This window comes from Lupinus angustifolius, chromosome LG09 (assembly GCF_001865875.1).
Source record: "Lupinus angustifolius cultivar Tanjil chromosome LG09, LupAngTanjil_v1.0, whole genome shotgun sequence".
Classification (NCBI taxonomy): domain Eukaryota; kingdom Viridiplantae; phylum Streptophyta; class Magnoliopsida; order Fabales; family Fabaceae; genus Lupinus; species Lupinus angustifolius.
Window position 1 is genome coordinate 1,897,137 of NC_032017.1, and position 17,728 is coordinate 1,914,864.

General features: G+C 34.5%; 2 protein-coding genes across 2 annotated transcripts; both read right to left on the reverse strand.

Annotated features, from left to right (window-relative positions):
* On the reverse strand, nt 45-1,306 carry LOC109356391. Its single transcript, XM_019599718.1, has one exon. It carries the CDS (start codon nt 1,251-1,253, stop codon nt 285-287), a length of 969 nt encoding a protein of 322 aa, XP_019455263.1. The 5' UTR covers nt 1,254-1,306; the 3' UTR covers nt 45-284.
* On the reverse strand, nt 4,392-17,392 carry LOC109356637 (intron-binding protein aquarius-like). The gene is made up of 14 exons (XM_019600053.1): nt 16,743-17,392; nt 15,790-15,879; nt 15,396-15,458; nt 14,312-14,398; nt 14,042-14,185; nt 13,767-13,927; nt 13,142-13,376; nt 12,864-12,974; nt 11,157-12,215; nt 10,763-11,026; nt 9,941-10,126; nt 6,520-7,674; nt 5,877-6,224; nt 4,392-5,023 (listed from the first exon to the last, which is right to left on the reverse strand). The coding sequence occupies exons 1-14, from the start codon at nt 17,160-17,162 to the stop codon at nt 4,757-4,759; spliced, it is 4,590 nt and encodes a 1,529-aa protein (XP_019455598.1). The 5' UTR covers nt 17,163-17,392; the 3' UTR covers nt 4,392-4,756.

Sequence of the window (17,728 nt, forward strand, 5' to 3'; positions counted from 1 at the left end):
CGTCCAATTTACTTAAATTGAAGCAGCCATTATGCTTTTTCAGCTATGCCAATCCTCTGGTGGGTATGATTATGATCAGTATAACACTATGAGCCATTCAAAAATCACAGTACAATATCATATTTGCATGAGTTTTGGGACAAAAATCAAGTAAAAAGTAAAATAGGAAATATACAAGATATCAGGTAAAATTACAAGTTTAGAAAAGACTACGGTTCCATCCATGGTAACTATTGAACAAAGAACAAAACTAAGCTATGGACTTTGAAGACTTCTTCATATCTTTATGGTTGCAGTGAAGTTGATGCCCATCTCAACTTTTGTGTTGCATAAGCTATTGTGCGTATTTGAATGAATGTTTCTTTGAGGACATGAAGGAAAATCAAAAGAAATATGCCTCCAAAAGCAGCAACTCTCAACATTACTCTCTCTGGTGGGGAATTTAGTGTCAGATAAACACAATCAACAGTTATCAAAACCCAGCAAGATTTTTCCATCAAGTTTTTGATGTACAAAACTTTCCCTGAGTTCACTCTTGATATTTTACATACAATCCTTAAACACAGAACCCCAACAACCAAAAACGTGGTCATTGACCAACCCCTATATCTCACTATTTTCCCTCCCACAACCAAAGGTTCTTTCCTGCATACACAAGATTCACACTGACCTGAAAATGCTGAACCCATCAATGCATCAAAACCTGTGTAATAAGGCAGTATAACAGAATCCAGATATAAACTTGCATGTAAAATTCCAGACACTGTTGAAGCTGCAAAAAAAACATACTTAATGCCCTTGTCACCTTCATTATCAGAAGTTAATGCAGAAATGAGAACCATTTGAAGAATTGCAGGACCAATGCAAGAAAGTGGAAATATTGTGTTAATTTGAGGACCCTTTGAAAAAACTAAGATAATAAGTGGTAGGGATATAGAACCAGAAGGTAAAAAGTATCTTTTTGATTTACACATAAAGATACTTCCTTTTCTTGAGTTCATCATATCCATTATGAGAATAACAAGAGTCACCAAATAAGAAGCTATGGTGAAAAGAAGGACCAAGATATCAACAGAAGGAGGGTAATTTGAAGGGTATGTTCTGTCACAGACATAATGATAAGGACAGTTGATTTCATCCAAAGTTTCTTCCACTTGCCAACTTATGCATTTGAAGAATGTTGCATGGAAATTTTCTAAGTCCAATCCAGGTTGTAATGTTGGGTATTTTGGGAGCCACAACAGGTTATTCATTTTATTGTTATGTGGGTAAGTTAAACTTTGTTCAAATAAATATGAACATTTTGGTTATTGGTGGTGGAATAAAGATATATTATAACAAACCATGTCCTTGTTACACCCGAATGAAAATATATTAATTAAAAATTTTAAACATTTATTATTATTGTTATTTTTACTTCATTATTATTGAGGTGAGATATGATTTAAGACATGATTTGAGTTGACAGAGCTGTGTTGATCGGTGATGTTGGTTGGGATATTCAACTTGAAGTTGAACTTGATTTAGAAAGACCAACTAATAAATATAAATTTGGTATCATTAAAGCAACTTTGTGTGGCTTCAATTATTTACTTTTTGTTTGCAATTTCCTTAGTTAATTGCCTTTCAGAGAAGAACTCAGTTTCTAACGAAGTTATTGAATGGAAGCAAAATTTCTAAACTATATGTTGTTGGAATTTTAAGTGAAAAAATGGAAAGTAAGATTAAGGCAATTGGCAACGTGACTCCAAAGTGAAAAGGATGCTATTTGGTGAGTAATGACCTTTGATTGTATGATTTGTTGCCAAACTTATATTATCAACTATTTACAAATAAAAATTGGTATACCAACAATGCCTCATATACAATGTGATAGAGTATTTTGTCACATTTTATTTTCAATGAAGCATATGATAATGGAGTGTTGTTATTCTCAATTATTATATGAAACAATTTAAAGACCACTCAAAAACAGTATAAAAAATTGATTTTTAGATGGAGAGAAGAAAATATTACCCAAAAAAAAAGAATAAGAGTTACAAAATTTTCAAAATGAAAATTATAGGAACAAAATTAATAGAAATGAGAAAGACAATCATGAGGGTTAGTTATACAATTAGAATAAAATAGTGTAGACAAGTTGCACATTCCATTGGCAACTGCCCCTGAATTTTCCCCCCTAATTTACTTACATATTTTACTATATATTTTTACCCTATACAAATTGTACATTCTTTCTAAAAATTATAGATATAGATAAAGTTTTTACATGTATAAATATAGATATTGTTTATAATATTTACTTCATGTGAGTTCATAATGATTTTGCACTTAAGATCACAAATTGTCTTTGTCAAACTTTTGTAATTAATTTTGTTAATAAAATGTCCGCTAATAAAGCGGACAAACAAGCCGGGCAATATGAGCTAACAGGCAAAAATACCATGCCCTGCCCGCATTTTTTTACGGGCAATGTAGGTTGGTCCGCGGGCAATGCCCATATTGACACCGTGGCTGGTTGTGAGACCCTTATGAGATTCCTTAGAAGATATATGTGAAAGTAATATTTATTCATCAAAGGAGAACTATATTCATATAATTGATAATTTAATGTGAAGAATTAAAGCTTTCATTTTCCATATTGTATTATACTTTTTCTATCAAAATCTATCTTTAGAGCTATCAATTCCTTTTAAAAAATAAATGTTGTTAACAAGTTTTTTCTTAGGTTATACAAAACATTTCACATAAAAAGTAAAACATATTGGTGATAATAATCAAGAATTTGTGAAGGAGATCTTACTTTTGATATTAACACGATTTTGATGAAGACACTAAGATCATAAAAAAAAAAGCAAAAGGAAGAAGACTTTCGGGCAGGATAAATAATATGATTGTGGTGGTGGTTTCGGGAGTAGTTGTGGTATTGGCCACTTAAAAAAGAAAGGAAATGGTAATGAAGTTGTAAAATATGTTCAGAATTGTGGTGATATTTACCATATGGTGGAAAATATGTGAAACTGTACATGGATGAGTTCAAGAATGAAAACATAAATTGATAAAGTGCTAATAGCAATCAACAAGAACATTGTAGAAGTATTCTACTCCTCCAATAAGGGATAAAGTAGAAGATAAAATAAACATTAAATTCCTCATATTTTATTGATAATAGTAAATACAACTTATATAGTAAATATTAAATCATAATATTCTGGATAGTCATTTAAGTGGCGGGATTCCAATTACTAAGAACATAACTATTTGATTAAATCACAATCAAATATTATACCCCGCTCCATTTCTAATGGAACTTCTTAACAAACATCTTATTACAAGTGTCCAATACTTCTTGAAATAGATCATGATAATTGAATATTATATGAGGTTGTATATGTGAACCTCATTGTCACCATTTTTGTCTTAACATTTTGTAGGTTTAGTGCAATAAAAAAAATTGAATCCCAAACTCAACTAATATGAAACTTGAATATCAAATAATTTAATTATTAATATTTTTATAATAAATTTTGAACATGAAAACACAAAATATACCTTCTTTTTAGACTAGACGCTAATTATTGAGGACTTTGAATCCTATATGACATTATGTGATCATCTTCTCAAATATTTAACAATCTCATATTTTTCTTACATTATTAGGTCAACCTTCTTTCCATTTTACATCAACTATAATTAATTACACATCAAATTTTAAAAAATGCAAATAAATAATATATTTATCACATAGAAACAAAATTAGTTAATAAGTAAAACATTATTCTAGGGCCCATTAGTTATGGCCCCTGTGACACACTTGCCCACACCGTATTCAATTAATTGAAATTTTAATGAAAAATACTACTTTGGTGAAAAACCATGTTAGAACCTTGGTGAAAAAGACTAGTTCACCTTCATAAGGTATATTTTTAGTGCATTCCTTTCAGTAAGTTCGACCCAAACGACCACCTGGATTCAAATTACAAGTCTCAGTTGCTGCATGGTATGGTAGCATTATTGCTCAATGTGCTAGTATGTCATTATCTTTTAAAGCCATCGCAGTATACTTTTGGAGTACTATCCTTGTGGATCAGTTACATATATTAACAATGTTATAATGTTATAAATCATAAATCTCTGTTCCAACAATAACAGCAAAACTGGGTTTAATATTTGCAATCAAAAGTACACAGCCAATGAACATTAACTCAACACGTAAATTCAATTAGTGTTGTCAAAAAGGCCTTCGTTTTGTTGTTGATGAAATTTCAATGGTGTAGTTAAAATGTATAAAAAATCCACAAAATATCTTTTTGTGCCCCAACAAAAAAAACTATCCAGAATTCCAGAAAATACTACTCAATGTTAGGTTGTTAGTACTGTACAACATAATATATGATTAGAAAATGTTCTTTCATTTCCCCATTGGTCAAAGACACATAACAATGAGTTTTCAATTATGAAATATCTAATTTGACACTGCTTCCTCCAACCATTTGCACCCACCAAAAACCAACTAATCATACCGTGTACTGACTCCTGCTTTTAACACATGAGATGAAAACCTCAGCCGAGTTTTACATTAGAAATCCAAAACATCTTTTGCTATTGATACTTGTAAATCCACCCCAAAACCTAAGGATAGTAGCACAGGGAGTAAAAAAAGGTCAAATGAATGTTTTACATATAGTGGGTAGTACTAGTTTGCATACCTTTAGGCAGGCCGAAACCTAACTCTAACTCCACATTTGAAGGGCGCCTATGGCGTTGGGCTCCCATTTGGAACACTAGCACTACTATCAACCATTGTAACATCCTCTATGTTGCTTTCCGGTGGCAAATCTCCAGCAATATGGTTATCAACTTTTTCAGCATCCTCGCTTTCATCTGGGATATCCATATCATCTGCTTCTTCAGGCATGCCATTGGCCACAGTCTGCTGCCTGCTTTGCACCACATCTGTATTTGATGGCGCAGAGTGACTAAAATAAGACCCATTTTGCACAGATTGATGTCTCGACTTTTCCTGCGGGAAATAAGAAAAAACGGTGAGATTGAATTTAGAACTTATACTTTATCTTGTATACGAGAAGAGGGAAATGGCAGAGGATAGAAATTTTGATAAGACAAAGCAAAGAACACATGAACAAAAAAAATGGAACAAAATGCACAAACTCAAACTTCTTCCCCAAAAGGAAGGTTGCATGGGGCTACAGATAGTAAATACAGACCGTGAAAATAGAAACCTGAGTTCATTAAAAAAACATCATTTGTGACAAACAATTACTACCATCAAATATATATAATCATTATAACGTAAAAGATCTTAGAAAGGGTAGAGCATGCACATCCAAAATAGCTTAAGAAACTAATAATTTGGAATTGCCAACAACCTGATGAAAAGAGGCAGTGGGTAACCTGCTTATGAGATCGCACAGATTTAAGGTATGCATGGGATGTGCAGCCTACCCTATTTTTTTATGTATTTGGTTGGAGCATAACTACAGTATTTTCAAGGAAGTTTGTATGGCACAACACTTGATTATTGGGAGTTGGACTTCTATTCAGAGTAAACCAAATGGCCCATGGAGGTTTCCTGGTATGTTAAGAGAATGGGTAGCTATGCTCCATTCATTTTCACTTTCTTCATTGTTGCCTTGTGATCTATGTGTTCATTGTTAAGGAGGATTCAACATCATCCAAACTCTAAGTTTTCTATTCACGTTAATGAATTTCTTCTTCTATCAGTAATAATAACTACAAATGACTCCTTTTCAGAGTATCTTAAATAACTTTAAAGGTTTAAGAATTGGAATTGGCTCACTGACATACAGAGGACATAACTTTCTTGTATCAACTATCAAGAGATGGAGAAATACCTGATACAGCCTATCTATGATACTACTCATCTCCTCAATGCCACTAACAAGATGTATATGATGTCTAGGTTCAGCATCTTCAACACCTCGTTCAGTATATGATGTAATCTCACTCATATTAAGTGCAAGATGGTCAGGTCTCTGGAGAAGAAGCTGAAATGTAGGCTGCAGCTCATAGCATTGCTCAAAAAGAGAACGGCGGCAAAATACATATAAACCTAGTCGAGCACGTGACATGGCAACCACCAATCTTCTTACATCACGTAGGTGGCCAACGAATCGGGTACGCACAAGAGACAGCAATATAAAATCATTTTGCTGACCTTGAAACTTATCAACTGTAGCAACCTGGTAACAGTCATGAACAGAAAGCAAACTTGACTTGATTGTGATCATGACTTTTAAAAATGTACAATAACATCACAGAAATGCATTATTTACACTACTATTTGAGACATTATACATACATGCGGAAAAAGTGATTGTAACATGATATTGCTGAAAAAATTGTTGGTTACTCTTAAGAGTGGATAAAATAAATTATCTTTAGAAATCAAGAACCCAAAATTGAAAGCCTTGGAATCATTAGGATTTTGATCTAAAATTTAGCATAAAAGTAAACAGTAATGACTAAGTAGCATACCTTGCTTGGTGGACCAATGAAGTCATATGGAACACACCTCCTATTTATAATATCACGGATCAGAAGTTTCTGGCCATTGTATGTAGTCAATATTGATATCTTATTTGCAGGATACCCTAACAAACGCATGTATATATAGACACTGACAATGTATTCTGCTTCTCCCTCATTTTGGTAAAACCAAGGAGATGGAGTTGTCTCACCTTTACCAAGGTAGTCTGGAACATCCACTAACTGATAATCATAAGCAAATCCAGCATTTGCCTTATGGAATACAGATGCCTCCTTTACATAAGGAAGGTCTCCCAAATTTCTGTATCTCCAATTGTAAAGTTTAGCTATACTTGGCCTGGCTCTTCCCTGGGCATTCAGCTCAATGTAAGGAATGCCCAAACGGACAAACCTTGTAAATAGACTCTGATCCATGTGACTGTACTTTTGGAAAGCCATGTTCTTCACAACAGGAGGCAACTGGTGGTGATCACCAATCAGAATGCAGCGTTTAAGCCGTGCATGACCATCTTCCTGCCTTTGGAGTAACATTGGAATGAAAGTCTCAATTTCTAAAATTTGGGCACTTTCTTCCATCAACAAGTTGTCATACTTAAAACCTAACTGAAGGAAATCTTTCCTCTTGAGAGCTGCATGAGTACAAGTCATAGCTACAATCTTAGCCTGCTTGGTCATTAAGTAGTTAGCCCTATCAGCTGTTGACTTAAGTAATTCAAATGCCCGACACTCTTCCAGTTCTTGAAACATAGTCTTGAGATGACAGAAGCACCCCATAGCAGCCCGCATGTCTTTCTCAAAAGACTCGCCTGTAAATACAAGATGTGGAGTATCGGAGAAGAACTCCTTGAAGGGAAAACGATCCCGAACAAATGTTGGCTTATCTTTGTTACCAGCACAAGCAGCAAGAAATTGCTCCCAGCGTGAATAGACATGAAGCAACCAAAAGTATCCTGCAGTTTCACAAGTATAACCAACATCCTCTGGCAATTGAAGAGACATTGCTAGCCTCGCCACTTCACTCAGCAATTCTAACCGTCTAACAAGCATTGCATTAACACGACCTTGCCGACTAAAATCAAGATCAGTTGCAAGCTCTTGTTCTCCTTGACCAAGTCGAAGAAGATAACGTGCAGGTACATCTCTCTAAAACAAGAAGAGTAAAATCAATTACATACACTTATGCATAGAAGGCAAGGATCTATTAAGAATGAGTAACTAAGGTAAGCCTAACACCTCCAATAGATTAACATGAGTTAACCCCAAAGAGGAAAGTAAAAAAGCAAAAGCAAAGAACAGGTTCATCTTTGACAAGAGTAAAACTGGTTGAAACCCAATATATGGTGTTGCCTAATGTAAACTTCTAAACTCAGACAAAGACCAAGAACAATTGCATATATGTTATACTTAAATAGCATTTTAGTATTACGTTGTAATTTTGTTTAGTATAAATGTTTTAATACCGAACATCCAAGATACTTATTATGTGCATGGTGATCATCACTAGTGCAAGAATCTAATTCAACATTAATAACCAACAATCGTACTGCATACAGCTATTGATTGGTATAACACAACCTCATGAAAACAACTTTGATTACAGGCATTCTAATACCTAATAGATTTAAAAAATTAAATGCATGATGACCCTCACTGGCTAGTACAACTTTAGCTCGAAATTTGGAAATAGGCTAGATAGGTATGTAGGATAAAAGGTTTGTTATGTCCTCACCCTTGGATAGCAATCTGTAGGATAAAGACTCCATAAGATATTAATGCAGCCCAGGAATTTATTTAAAATTAAGGGATGGGTGGGAAGGAAATTATGGAGATAGAAAGGATATCTGACAACAGTATATGATGGAGGAGTCACCCTACTTGGAAAGAATTCGTTATGCGTAATTGAAGTTCTGAAATACTACACTGAAAATGTGCTGTACTCCTGAACTCTATGAATTACTTTCATGAGAACATCCCATAGGACTCCAAACTGAGTGGATTCTTAAATAACTGAATTAATACTTCCTCTGATATAATAACACACTTTTAACGGAATTACACATACAAATGAATATAGTTAACTTTCATCACTGTTTTATATGATACTTCAAAATTACGAGTTTACCCTCTAGTCTCATTGGAAAGTTGACAGGTTTATTGCTTCTCATTAATGAACAAAGGGCAAAGAAGAGAAAACAATAAACGCTGCATAGAAAAAGTAATCTGCTTCACAAAAAAGACCATCAAAATCTTCAAAATTGTACCTTCTGATAAGTAATAAGGACCAGAGGGAGTATTCTTTTGCTAACTATTAAATAAATGTAGTTACGTAGACCCCAAGTACTAGATTGGACTTCACTAGACTTTATTAACTTATCAAATACAGAGAACCATAAGTAGTTCTGCACTTGAATACAGAGCAATGACTTCTTCAGTAAAAATATCTATTACTCTTAAGTAATAATTATCACTCTGCATCAAACATATTCTGAATATAATTCAGTTCAGAACAAGCCATCTCATTCGGTATCAGAGAATAAACCTGCTACTGAACTGATGCGGCCAGAAATTTGCTTAAATTTAGGTTGGAAGGAAATGGAAATTTAGGATACAAGTTAGGTAGGAATGAGAGATAAAGAGTTTGCATGGGAAAAGAGTACAGCTCATAGGATAGGATTAAGATATAATTAGGGGTGTAAGCGGTTCCGGTTTAAACCAGGAAACCGATGGAACCGAACCAAACTACAAAATGCGGTTTGGTTCTCATTTCGGTTCAGTTTTTCTTTATTTGAAACCATTTAAGTTTGGTTCGGTTCACGGTTTTGGAAATTTTGGAACTGTTGGAACCGAACCGTATATTAAAAAAAGTTATATTTGAATGGTTAGAATTTAAAGCTAGGAGATAAAATATGTATCTTCACGAATCTTCATCTTTATTTTTTTATTTTAATTTTTGGATACTCTACGGATACGTATCCTTCACGAATCCGAATATATCTGTGTCGGATAAGTGTCTGACACTGATACGTGGGGGTGTTCAACGAATTCGTGATCGGAGCCTGAATTGTAGAAATTTTCTAGACTCAATTGACAAACTTATCAAATACATAGAACCATGACTCTTGAGTAGTTAAATCATCTAATAATCTTAAATAATATAACATTTGAAACTCTTAATTGATACATAAAAATGTTTCTTTATTCTGTCAGTTAATTACCAAGAATAGTACTTCATATGAAGTCAATGATTGGGATAAAACAAAAAATGTTTTCAGTATTAAGATCTCCCTCCCCTGCACAAGTACATACTAAACACCACACAGAATGCACTACTACATTCACAGATAAATGGAAATCTAAAATCCAAGGAAATTTAACATAGAAGAGACAAGGAAAGATAAAAATATCTTACCTGCATTATCTTCTCAAACAGGTCATTCAAAGCTTGATTTGAATGTGTAATTATCAAGGTTCTCTGTGAAGGACAATTATGATAGAGAACATTGAGAATTTGTACCGCTGTATCAGTCTTTCCTGTACCAGGTGGCCCCACAACCATTGTTAGGCCAGGCTGAATGCCTGAGATGATTGCTTCAACCTGCTTGACAGGAACATTCCACAGTATCAGTATTCCCAAATGGAGAGTATATTAATAAGAAAGTAGAAAAACTACATCTTGGAAGGATAACAAACATACTGCCTAAAGCAAAATAAGCAAACAGCAAGTCAATGTGGCCCAAATTTATTATCACATCTCACTGGTAGAACTTTCTTTAGAAGAACAATCAGCAAATAATCAACAAGTCAAGAAGTAATAAACTTGATTCTCTTCCACACACAAAAAAGTAATGCAAGTGCTAAGGGAACCCAGAAAATATGGACATTACCCTACACCAAATGCATAATAAAACTGCATAAATAGGTTGCATACTGCCATAAATTTACAGTCCCCTTATTCTCACCAAAAATTTAAGTATCATAACACAGACCATCTGTTTCAAATAAATAGCAAATCTCAAGGGAAATAGGATCTGAGCTATGATTCTAACAAATCCTTTATAAGCATGTAATGATTGAAGAAACATGTTGTACTCATGCATTCAAGAGGCAACAAATTTAGCCATCTGAATCTATAGGATTTTGTCAAATTCCACTACCGTGGGCAGCAGGTATTACAAGAAAAATACCATTGTGCATGAAAAGTTACATTATATCGTTGAATTTAAGAGATGACCTGTGTGGATGTAAATCTAACTGAATTCTGTTTTGGCTGATCTTGGGGATAAGGTCCAGGATCAGGAGGAGTATATGTCTCAATAATTAGTCTTTCTTTCTGATTATTACCATCAACCATACCGATACCATTTACTGCACCAGCAGTAGACACTGCACTCCCATTAAGAGCGCCACCGCTTCCTTTGAGCATTCGGGGAAGCTTGATCTTAAAAGGAGGCCTAGGATTCAAGTTTTCTGTGCCATCAGGATTGACGAAAGAAACCTGAAGAACATATGAAAAAATAAGATGCAAATCAAATCACTATCTTAACTTTGTAGTTCATACTATAAATGGAAGACATCAATCAAGTCCATGCAAAAATATCTACAAAATATGAAGATGGCATGCTAACCTCATAATCCACAAAACTTCCTTTCAAATGATCTGCATCTATGAAGGTATCTTTGAAATCTACTGTTTCCAAAAGATCAGGCATATTAGTCCATTGTGCTGCCGAAGGATCTCCATAACCTAGGAAAATGTTCTCCAACCACTTAGGAACAATACAGTATTCATTCATTAAATCCCTTATTGATTCTAAGATGGCTTTAAAATTGTTTTCTTTTGGCTTCCTCCTCATCAACACATTAAATGTACCATAAACATCTTCTCCCCCCTTCTCTGCAATATTTGTGACATCCATGTGGTATTGTGCTGTATCCAAGGCCACAGTGATTGTTCTCAAATCCCCCTTGGGTGGCTTCCACTCATCCCGTTTAATTTTTCCAGAAAAATCATTCATAAGGGTTCCTTCTTCATCACGAATCTCAATAATTTCACATCCTCGTACATATTGTAAGCCAAGCTTCTGTGGCACACTAGCTTTGCCTTCTTCTTCTGCACTAAGAGGCTCAAATGATGGGCGAATAGACAGTAAAAACAATACATCATGTTCTTTGAGTGCGTTCCATTCTGATCTAATCTGTGCTCTATAGCTTGAAATGCTAAACGTAACTTCAGCAGTCACAGATGATGGCTTCACTTCTCCTATGTTGGGCTGCTTTACTTCACTGATCTTGAATTCTTTAATTGGTACACCCATTCTTGACCAACCTCGAAAAGCAGTTTCTCCATCATTATTAATATATGCAAGAAGATGTGGAATGGCTTCCTGAATGTCCTCGCGTATCTCGTACGTTGATTCAAGTCGAAATAGGTTAAAATTTCGAAGAAGATAATCATGAAGTGTTAAGAACTGTAAGTTAAGCTTTGGCAACGCCAAGCAACCTTCTCCGGAGTAATTTATACTAGGTACAACACTTTCATCCCACATAATCTGCTCATTCGGGTAAAGAGGAAGAGCATTGATAGCTTCTTTTTGAGATTGTTGCTTCTCAAAAAAGGACACCATCACTTCAATAAGAAAATCAACCCTCTCTGACCAGGGATCTTCCATAGAGACCAATTTGAGCTGTGTATAAAGAAACATTGTCACAAACAGAAGACTGTGGCATGTAAAGTCAATGCATGGCTCACATTCACAAGAATTATTAGACTATTCATAAATTAATAGACAGAACATAATACTATGTAACCCTTTTGGTAAAATGTACAAATGTAGCCCACTTATAACATATTGTAAATATGATAAAAAGATCACTTCCCCTGTGTTTTAATCCTATAATCTAAAGTAAGGAAGCCTGTAGAAAGGTGAAGCAAGCTCTTAACTGAGATAGAGCTCACAATTATGTTGAATATTATATTAATGACAACCACATTTGAAAAAATGGGATATACTTCACATTCAGAAATTAATACTTTGCCAGGATCACAGGACTGTAAACAATCAAAAAGAGAAGGGAAAAGGTAGAAAGCACGACATGATGAAGACAAAATGAACTTTAAATGGTGCAACTATACTTGGCATTGCCAACCCCATCTAATTGATTAAGGTTTGGTTGTTGTTGTTATATACTTGGCAGTAGCAATAAAGATACAGTAACAACCAGTTCCAAGTTCCAACACTAAACATTCACATGTGGTACAGGGAATAGTGAAGATCCAACATCCAGATTATAAGTAACTAACAATTAAAGAGTTGCATCTATTAATCACACACCTTACAGCAAACCAAATCCCTTAAATCCTCAGGAGAAAGAACAGACAACTTCTTGGATAGATCTGCACGCTTGTGAATTGAACCAATGTTAGTCAAAGCAAGCTCCCGCAGCTACAACCACAATAGAAACAGAAATTAAGTATTAGAATTTGCTCATACCATCGAACTTGAAATTAGGGGGGAGGCATGATTTAGATTACATTACATATAATTAATACACAATAGAGGCAGATTGTTTTTATATTTTTTTCATTCAAACTAATCCAATCTACACATACCTTGTCCATCTTTTTAAATGCATGTAGCTGGAATGACTGCAGTCGACTGTAATGAAATTCAAGAACCTCGTGATCTGTTAATTGTGTGCCAGTATGATCATTAATCTCAAATCCTTCATAGAATTGTAATAAATCAACCAACTGGGCAAAAAGTTTCCCCTTTTCATGCCGATAGAGTGTACTCAAATGACACTTGGCAACTACAGCTACGTCAGCCACAAGAGGCCTTAAATACCTATATCAGAAATGAAAAGCAAAGTAAATTTATTGTTAAAAAGAAAATGTCCCATGAGATCACACAAAAAAAGACATTGACTAAAAGTATCAGTTCTCCCTTTCATATCTTTCAGAATTGAATCCCTTTCTTGGTTCAACTACAGTTGCCAGGGAATAAAAATTGCTAATTTACATTATCGAAATAATTTTATCAACCATTTATTTATTGCCTTATTTGCAATAAAAAATTAGGCAACGAGAGAAGATTACAAAGGAAGATGACAAAACATAGATTAACCGTTTATTTCACTTGCAAAACATAAATCTACAATAAATTTGAGAAAGATAGAATTAAGCATAATAGCTCAACCTCAGATGAGGGAGCCTGCAGATAATCATATCAACGTACCTCCTCGTTGGCAATTGACTCAAGAGGTCAATAAGAAATTCCATAAACCTCTCACAATAGAGGATACAAGCATCATTAGCTAGACCCAAACCAGAAGCATCAATAAGTTCATCATCTTCACCAGATAACTGTCTTCGTGGAAATACCTGTGAATTCAATATCTAAAAAGAAAGACAACAAAAAGAAATAAGTCTTAATTTAGAGGCAAAAGGTTTTTTGTACTGGAAAACATTCAATATTGAAGATGACATTAAAAGTGCATGACAAATTACAACCTCCAAAAATTCTTCTATGAGGTTTCTCAAGAACATAACTTCAGGTGTAGTTGAGGGATCTAATTGCTGTCCTCCTTTCACAGATTCCTTCCTTACCATCCTTTTCCATTTCTTGATCAAACCAGGATTAAGACAAAGCTCCATCTACACAGAGGAAGACCAATGCCGAAAGAAATGTATTTAAAATTAATGACAAAATTTTCAGAAAGAGTAAAAGAAACAAAGGTAATATTTCATTACCACAAAAATTGATCATCAATTTACTCTTACCTGAAAACGACCATAAGACAAACTGTACCAGGATTTCAAACTGGCCAGTCTCAAGACCGTCATGCTAACAACTTCATCTTCCAAACTCTGTAATGTAAAATCATTAGTTTAGCTATAATGTTCAGAAAAATAAATCAGTCACACATTTAACAGTGATCCAAGAGCATATTTGGTTCACAGGAATTATTTCAGTGAGAATGAGAAAGGAAAAGGAATAGAACAAAATGACCACTCCCAAAGTCTTGTTACGTATGCTCAATAATGGAATGAAATGACAAATCCATTTCATTCCTATGTGAGACTCACCTGATCAATTCTTTATGCAGCACCTAGTAACAAACATTAACGAGAAATCAAATTCCAAATGCACTTGTTTGGGGTGGAATGGAAGGATTGGCATAATACATGTTCAGAGATCAGAATTGGTGACTTGGAATTTAAAAATTATTTGATATCTTTAGTTTATAGAGGTAAGTCTCGGCGTAACAATAAGGTTGCTTGCCTTATGATCTAGAGGTCATGAGTTCAACTCCTGAAAACAGCCTCTTAGCTTGCAAGGGTAGGTTGCGTACATCTACCCTCCCAGACTTCACTTGGTGGGAGCCTCATGCACGGAGCTAAACTTTAGGTTATTTTCCATTAACCAAGAAAATACATCATTGTTTCAGACAAAGACAGTCGGTGTCATCATTAGGCATAGCTTTCACCAAAATTAAAGAATGAAAACATGCCCTCATTTGTGTCGAAGATTTAGGGACTGCCGAAAAATGGTTTAATTGAAAATTTGCTGAAATCATAATGGTTCATGTATAGTACTTCAATTTTAATTACAAAATAAACTTGTATAACAATTATGAAGGTTTTTCAATGGGCAAAAGCTAATGATTGATTCCAATATAAGCAAGTTCTTCTGAGAAAACTATCATATCACATTTCAAGAATAACAAATGTATCACTTCCCCATGAGAATTTACTTTTTTGGAATCTTAAACACCCATGGGCACACATCAGAAAATCCCTAATTATGTAAACATGTATAACAAACATTATGACTTAAGTAAAGGATGATACAATGGCAGCAAACCTGAAAGGCATTTATCATGAAAACTAGGTAATTTGTCTTCTCTGCTATACTTAATTCTCTTCCCTGCAGTCAATTATGAATATTAGATTCAGTAGAACAGCACAATATTATGTAGGATTCCACAATCAAATGCAGGAAGAGAGAAGATGAAAAAACAAAAAATAAACACTTCAAAGTCCAATTGAATAATGAAAGACTCGTAGACTCTCAACAAAAATATTTGAAACTCAGTAATAGCTACTGAAAACAAGTCACCTTGAGAAATATTATCCGATAATGAGTCACATTAAAAAATAGCACGAGGGATATATAAACAAAATTGACATCTCATCATAATGCATAAATTACGGACAAAAGAAATGGAAATAACCGAAAGAGGAAGATGGGCAGAGACCTCCTTTAGCCGAAGAACTCTCTCAAGAAACCCTTTGAAAACATCCTTCCTGTCATAGAAGCAACCCCAAGCTGCAACATTCTCTCGAAACTGCAAGCCACATACGTTCATAACAACTTCTAGTTATATCCATACTTAAAGGGTATACATATTGCATATTTTGGTTTAAAAATCACCTTAAAAACAGAAGGTTTCATAGTAGTTTTTTAAAAAAAAAGCATTCATTTCTCATATTTTAGTCTGTCTGGATTAGCTTATTTGTATGTCATATACAACTTATAATCAAAAGCTATGTGAGGCTATGCTTAGATATTTAATCGGATAGAATGTTTTATAATAGATTGGACTGGAAAATAATTTGGCTGTCTCATTCCATCTTTTACACCCAAAAATGGGAGGGGTGAAAAAATAAAGGTATTTGATTTCAAATTTCATTCCATTATATCCTATTTTAACGATCTACAAAACAGAACCTAATATCATTCCATTCCGCCTATTTCCATCCATCTGAACATTGTCTGCTTTTGCTAACACCATCAAGTAGCTTATAAGCTAGACAGCTAGCTTATTTGACCAAAAATAAACTACTAGTAGGTTTAGTAAAAGCTTATAAACTATGAGCTTATAAGCTTATATTAGATAACCTACTTGAGGTAGCTTATGGGCTTATAAGCTAGCACCTTATGTTATACACCTATTTGGTAGCTTATCAGCTAGTCTTGCAAAACAATTTTGACTAAACCAGCTAGATAATTTATAAGCTTTCAACTAGCTAAGTTGTGCCAAACAAGGCCATAGCTTATCAATCACTTCTAGTAAACAAAGGTGAACCGAACATGCAATTAGCTGAAGAAAAACATGCACATGCTGATATGCATGAAAATGTGAAATTAAAACTAACATAAAACTAATTGAACAAAAAAAATAACTGTAACAAGAGAATGGAACAATACCTTCTCATTAACCATGAGGATAATGGACATAACATGCTCGAAGGTAGCCCTCTGAGGATCGAAATTAGGCCAAAGATAATTCTCCAAATACTGACTAACCTCCAAGATCATAACCCTCTGCAAAGGAACGGGTTTCTGTCCCTCTTTCACCACCAACTCCGTTTCATAAATTTTCCTCACAAGTTCCGCATCGAACGGATTCTTCTTCGCCTCCGCCGCGGCGTCACCAGTTTTCAACCAATTTGCCTCCGCAATCTTCGTGATTCGGTCGCGCTGAATCTCCGAGAGAGTGATTGTGCTTGAAATACCGCCACCGCCACCAGGCTTTTGACTCAACTCTACCGCTTTCGACTCCAGCGGGTACTCCGCCACTCTGTGACGCCGGAAATCGTAGGTTCCGGTTCCGTATACCTTCGTCATCGCGTGGGGAAATTAGGGTTTGGGGAACGAAATCACGTTCTGAGTTTAGGTATGTTTGTGATAAACCCTAGAAACTGTTTTGTTGTTGAGGTAGAAAGTGAAAGGTGCAAAATAACGGAAACGAGAGGGTAAAAGAGTAATTGAAGAAACGATACGCTATGAAGTATGAAGTTCAGTGAGTGACTCGAATGAAGGTGTGAGTTAGGAGACTAGATACTACAGTCTACAAACAAGTTGTGGAATGTTTATTTTAGTTTTTATTCTCAACTTTTTAAAAGAATTATACAGAGAAAATCATGACATATGTCATGTTTCATTATTTTTTATAAAAATATTTTTAAAAATAAACAAAATAGCACACATGTCACATATTTACTAGCTAGAGGAGATAAGTTATAAGTTATCTCCTGATATGAGGAGATATCTGTAAAAAATATTATACTCATCAAAATTTATCCTTCATTCCTATGTATTGTACAATAATTTCATGTGAAATGTCTATTGGAAAATCAAACGACAACACACTAAAAAGATAAATAATATAGAAAGTTGGTAGAGATAATTTT

Excerpts from the sequence above, each read along its gene's own strand:
- LOC109356391 (XM_019599718.1), bottom strand. The coding sequence starts at position 1,253 with ATGAATAACCTGTTGTGGCTCCCAAAATACCCAACATTACAACCTGGA.
- LOC109356637 (XM_019600053.1), bottom strand. The coding sequence starts at position 17,162 with ATGACGAAGGTATACGGAACCGGAACCTACGATTTCCGGCGTCACAGA. Across the intron at positions 13,928-14,041 it reads TCATAGAAGAATTTTTGGAG|ATATTGAATTCACAGGTATT; the intron begins GTTGTAATTTGT and ends CTTTCTTTTTAG. Across the intron at positions 12,216-12,863 it reads GGGATTTGGTTTGCTGTAAG|CTCAAATTGGTCTCTATGGA; the intron begins GTGTGTGATTAA and ends CTTTATACACAG.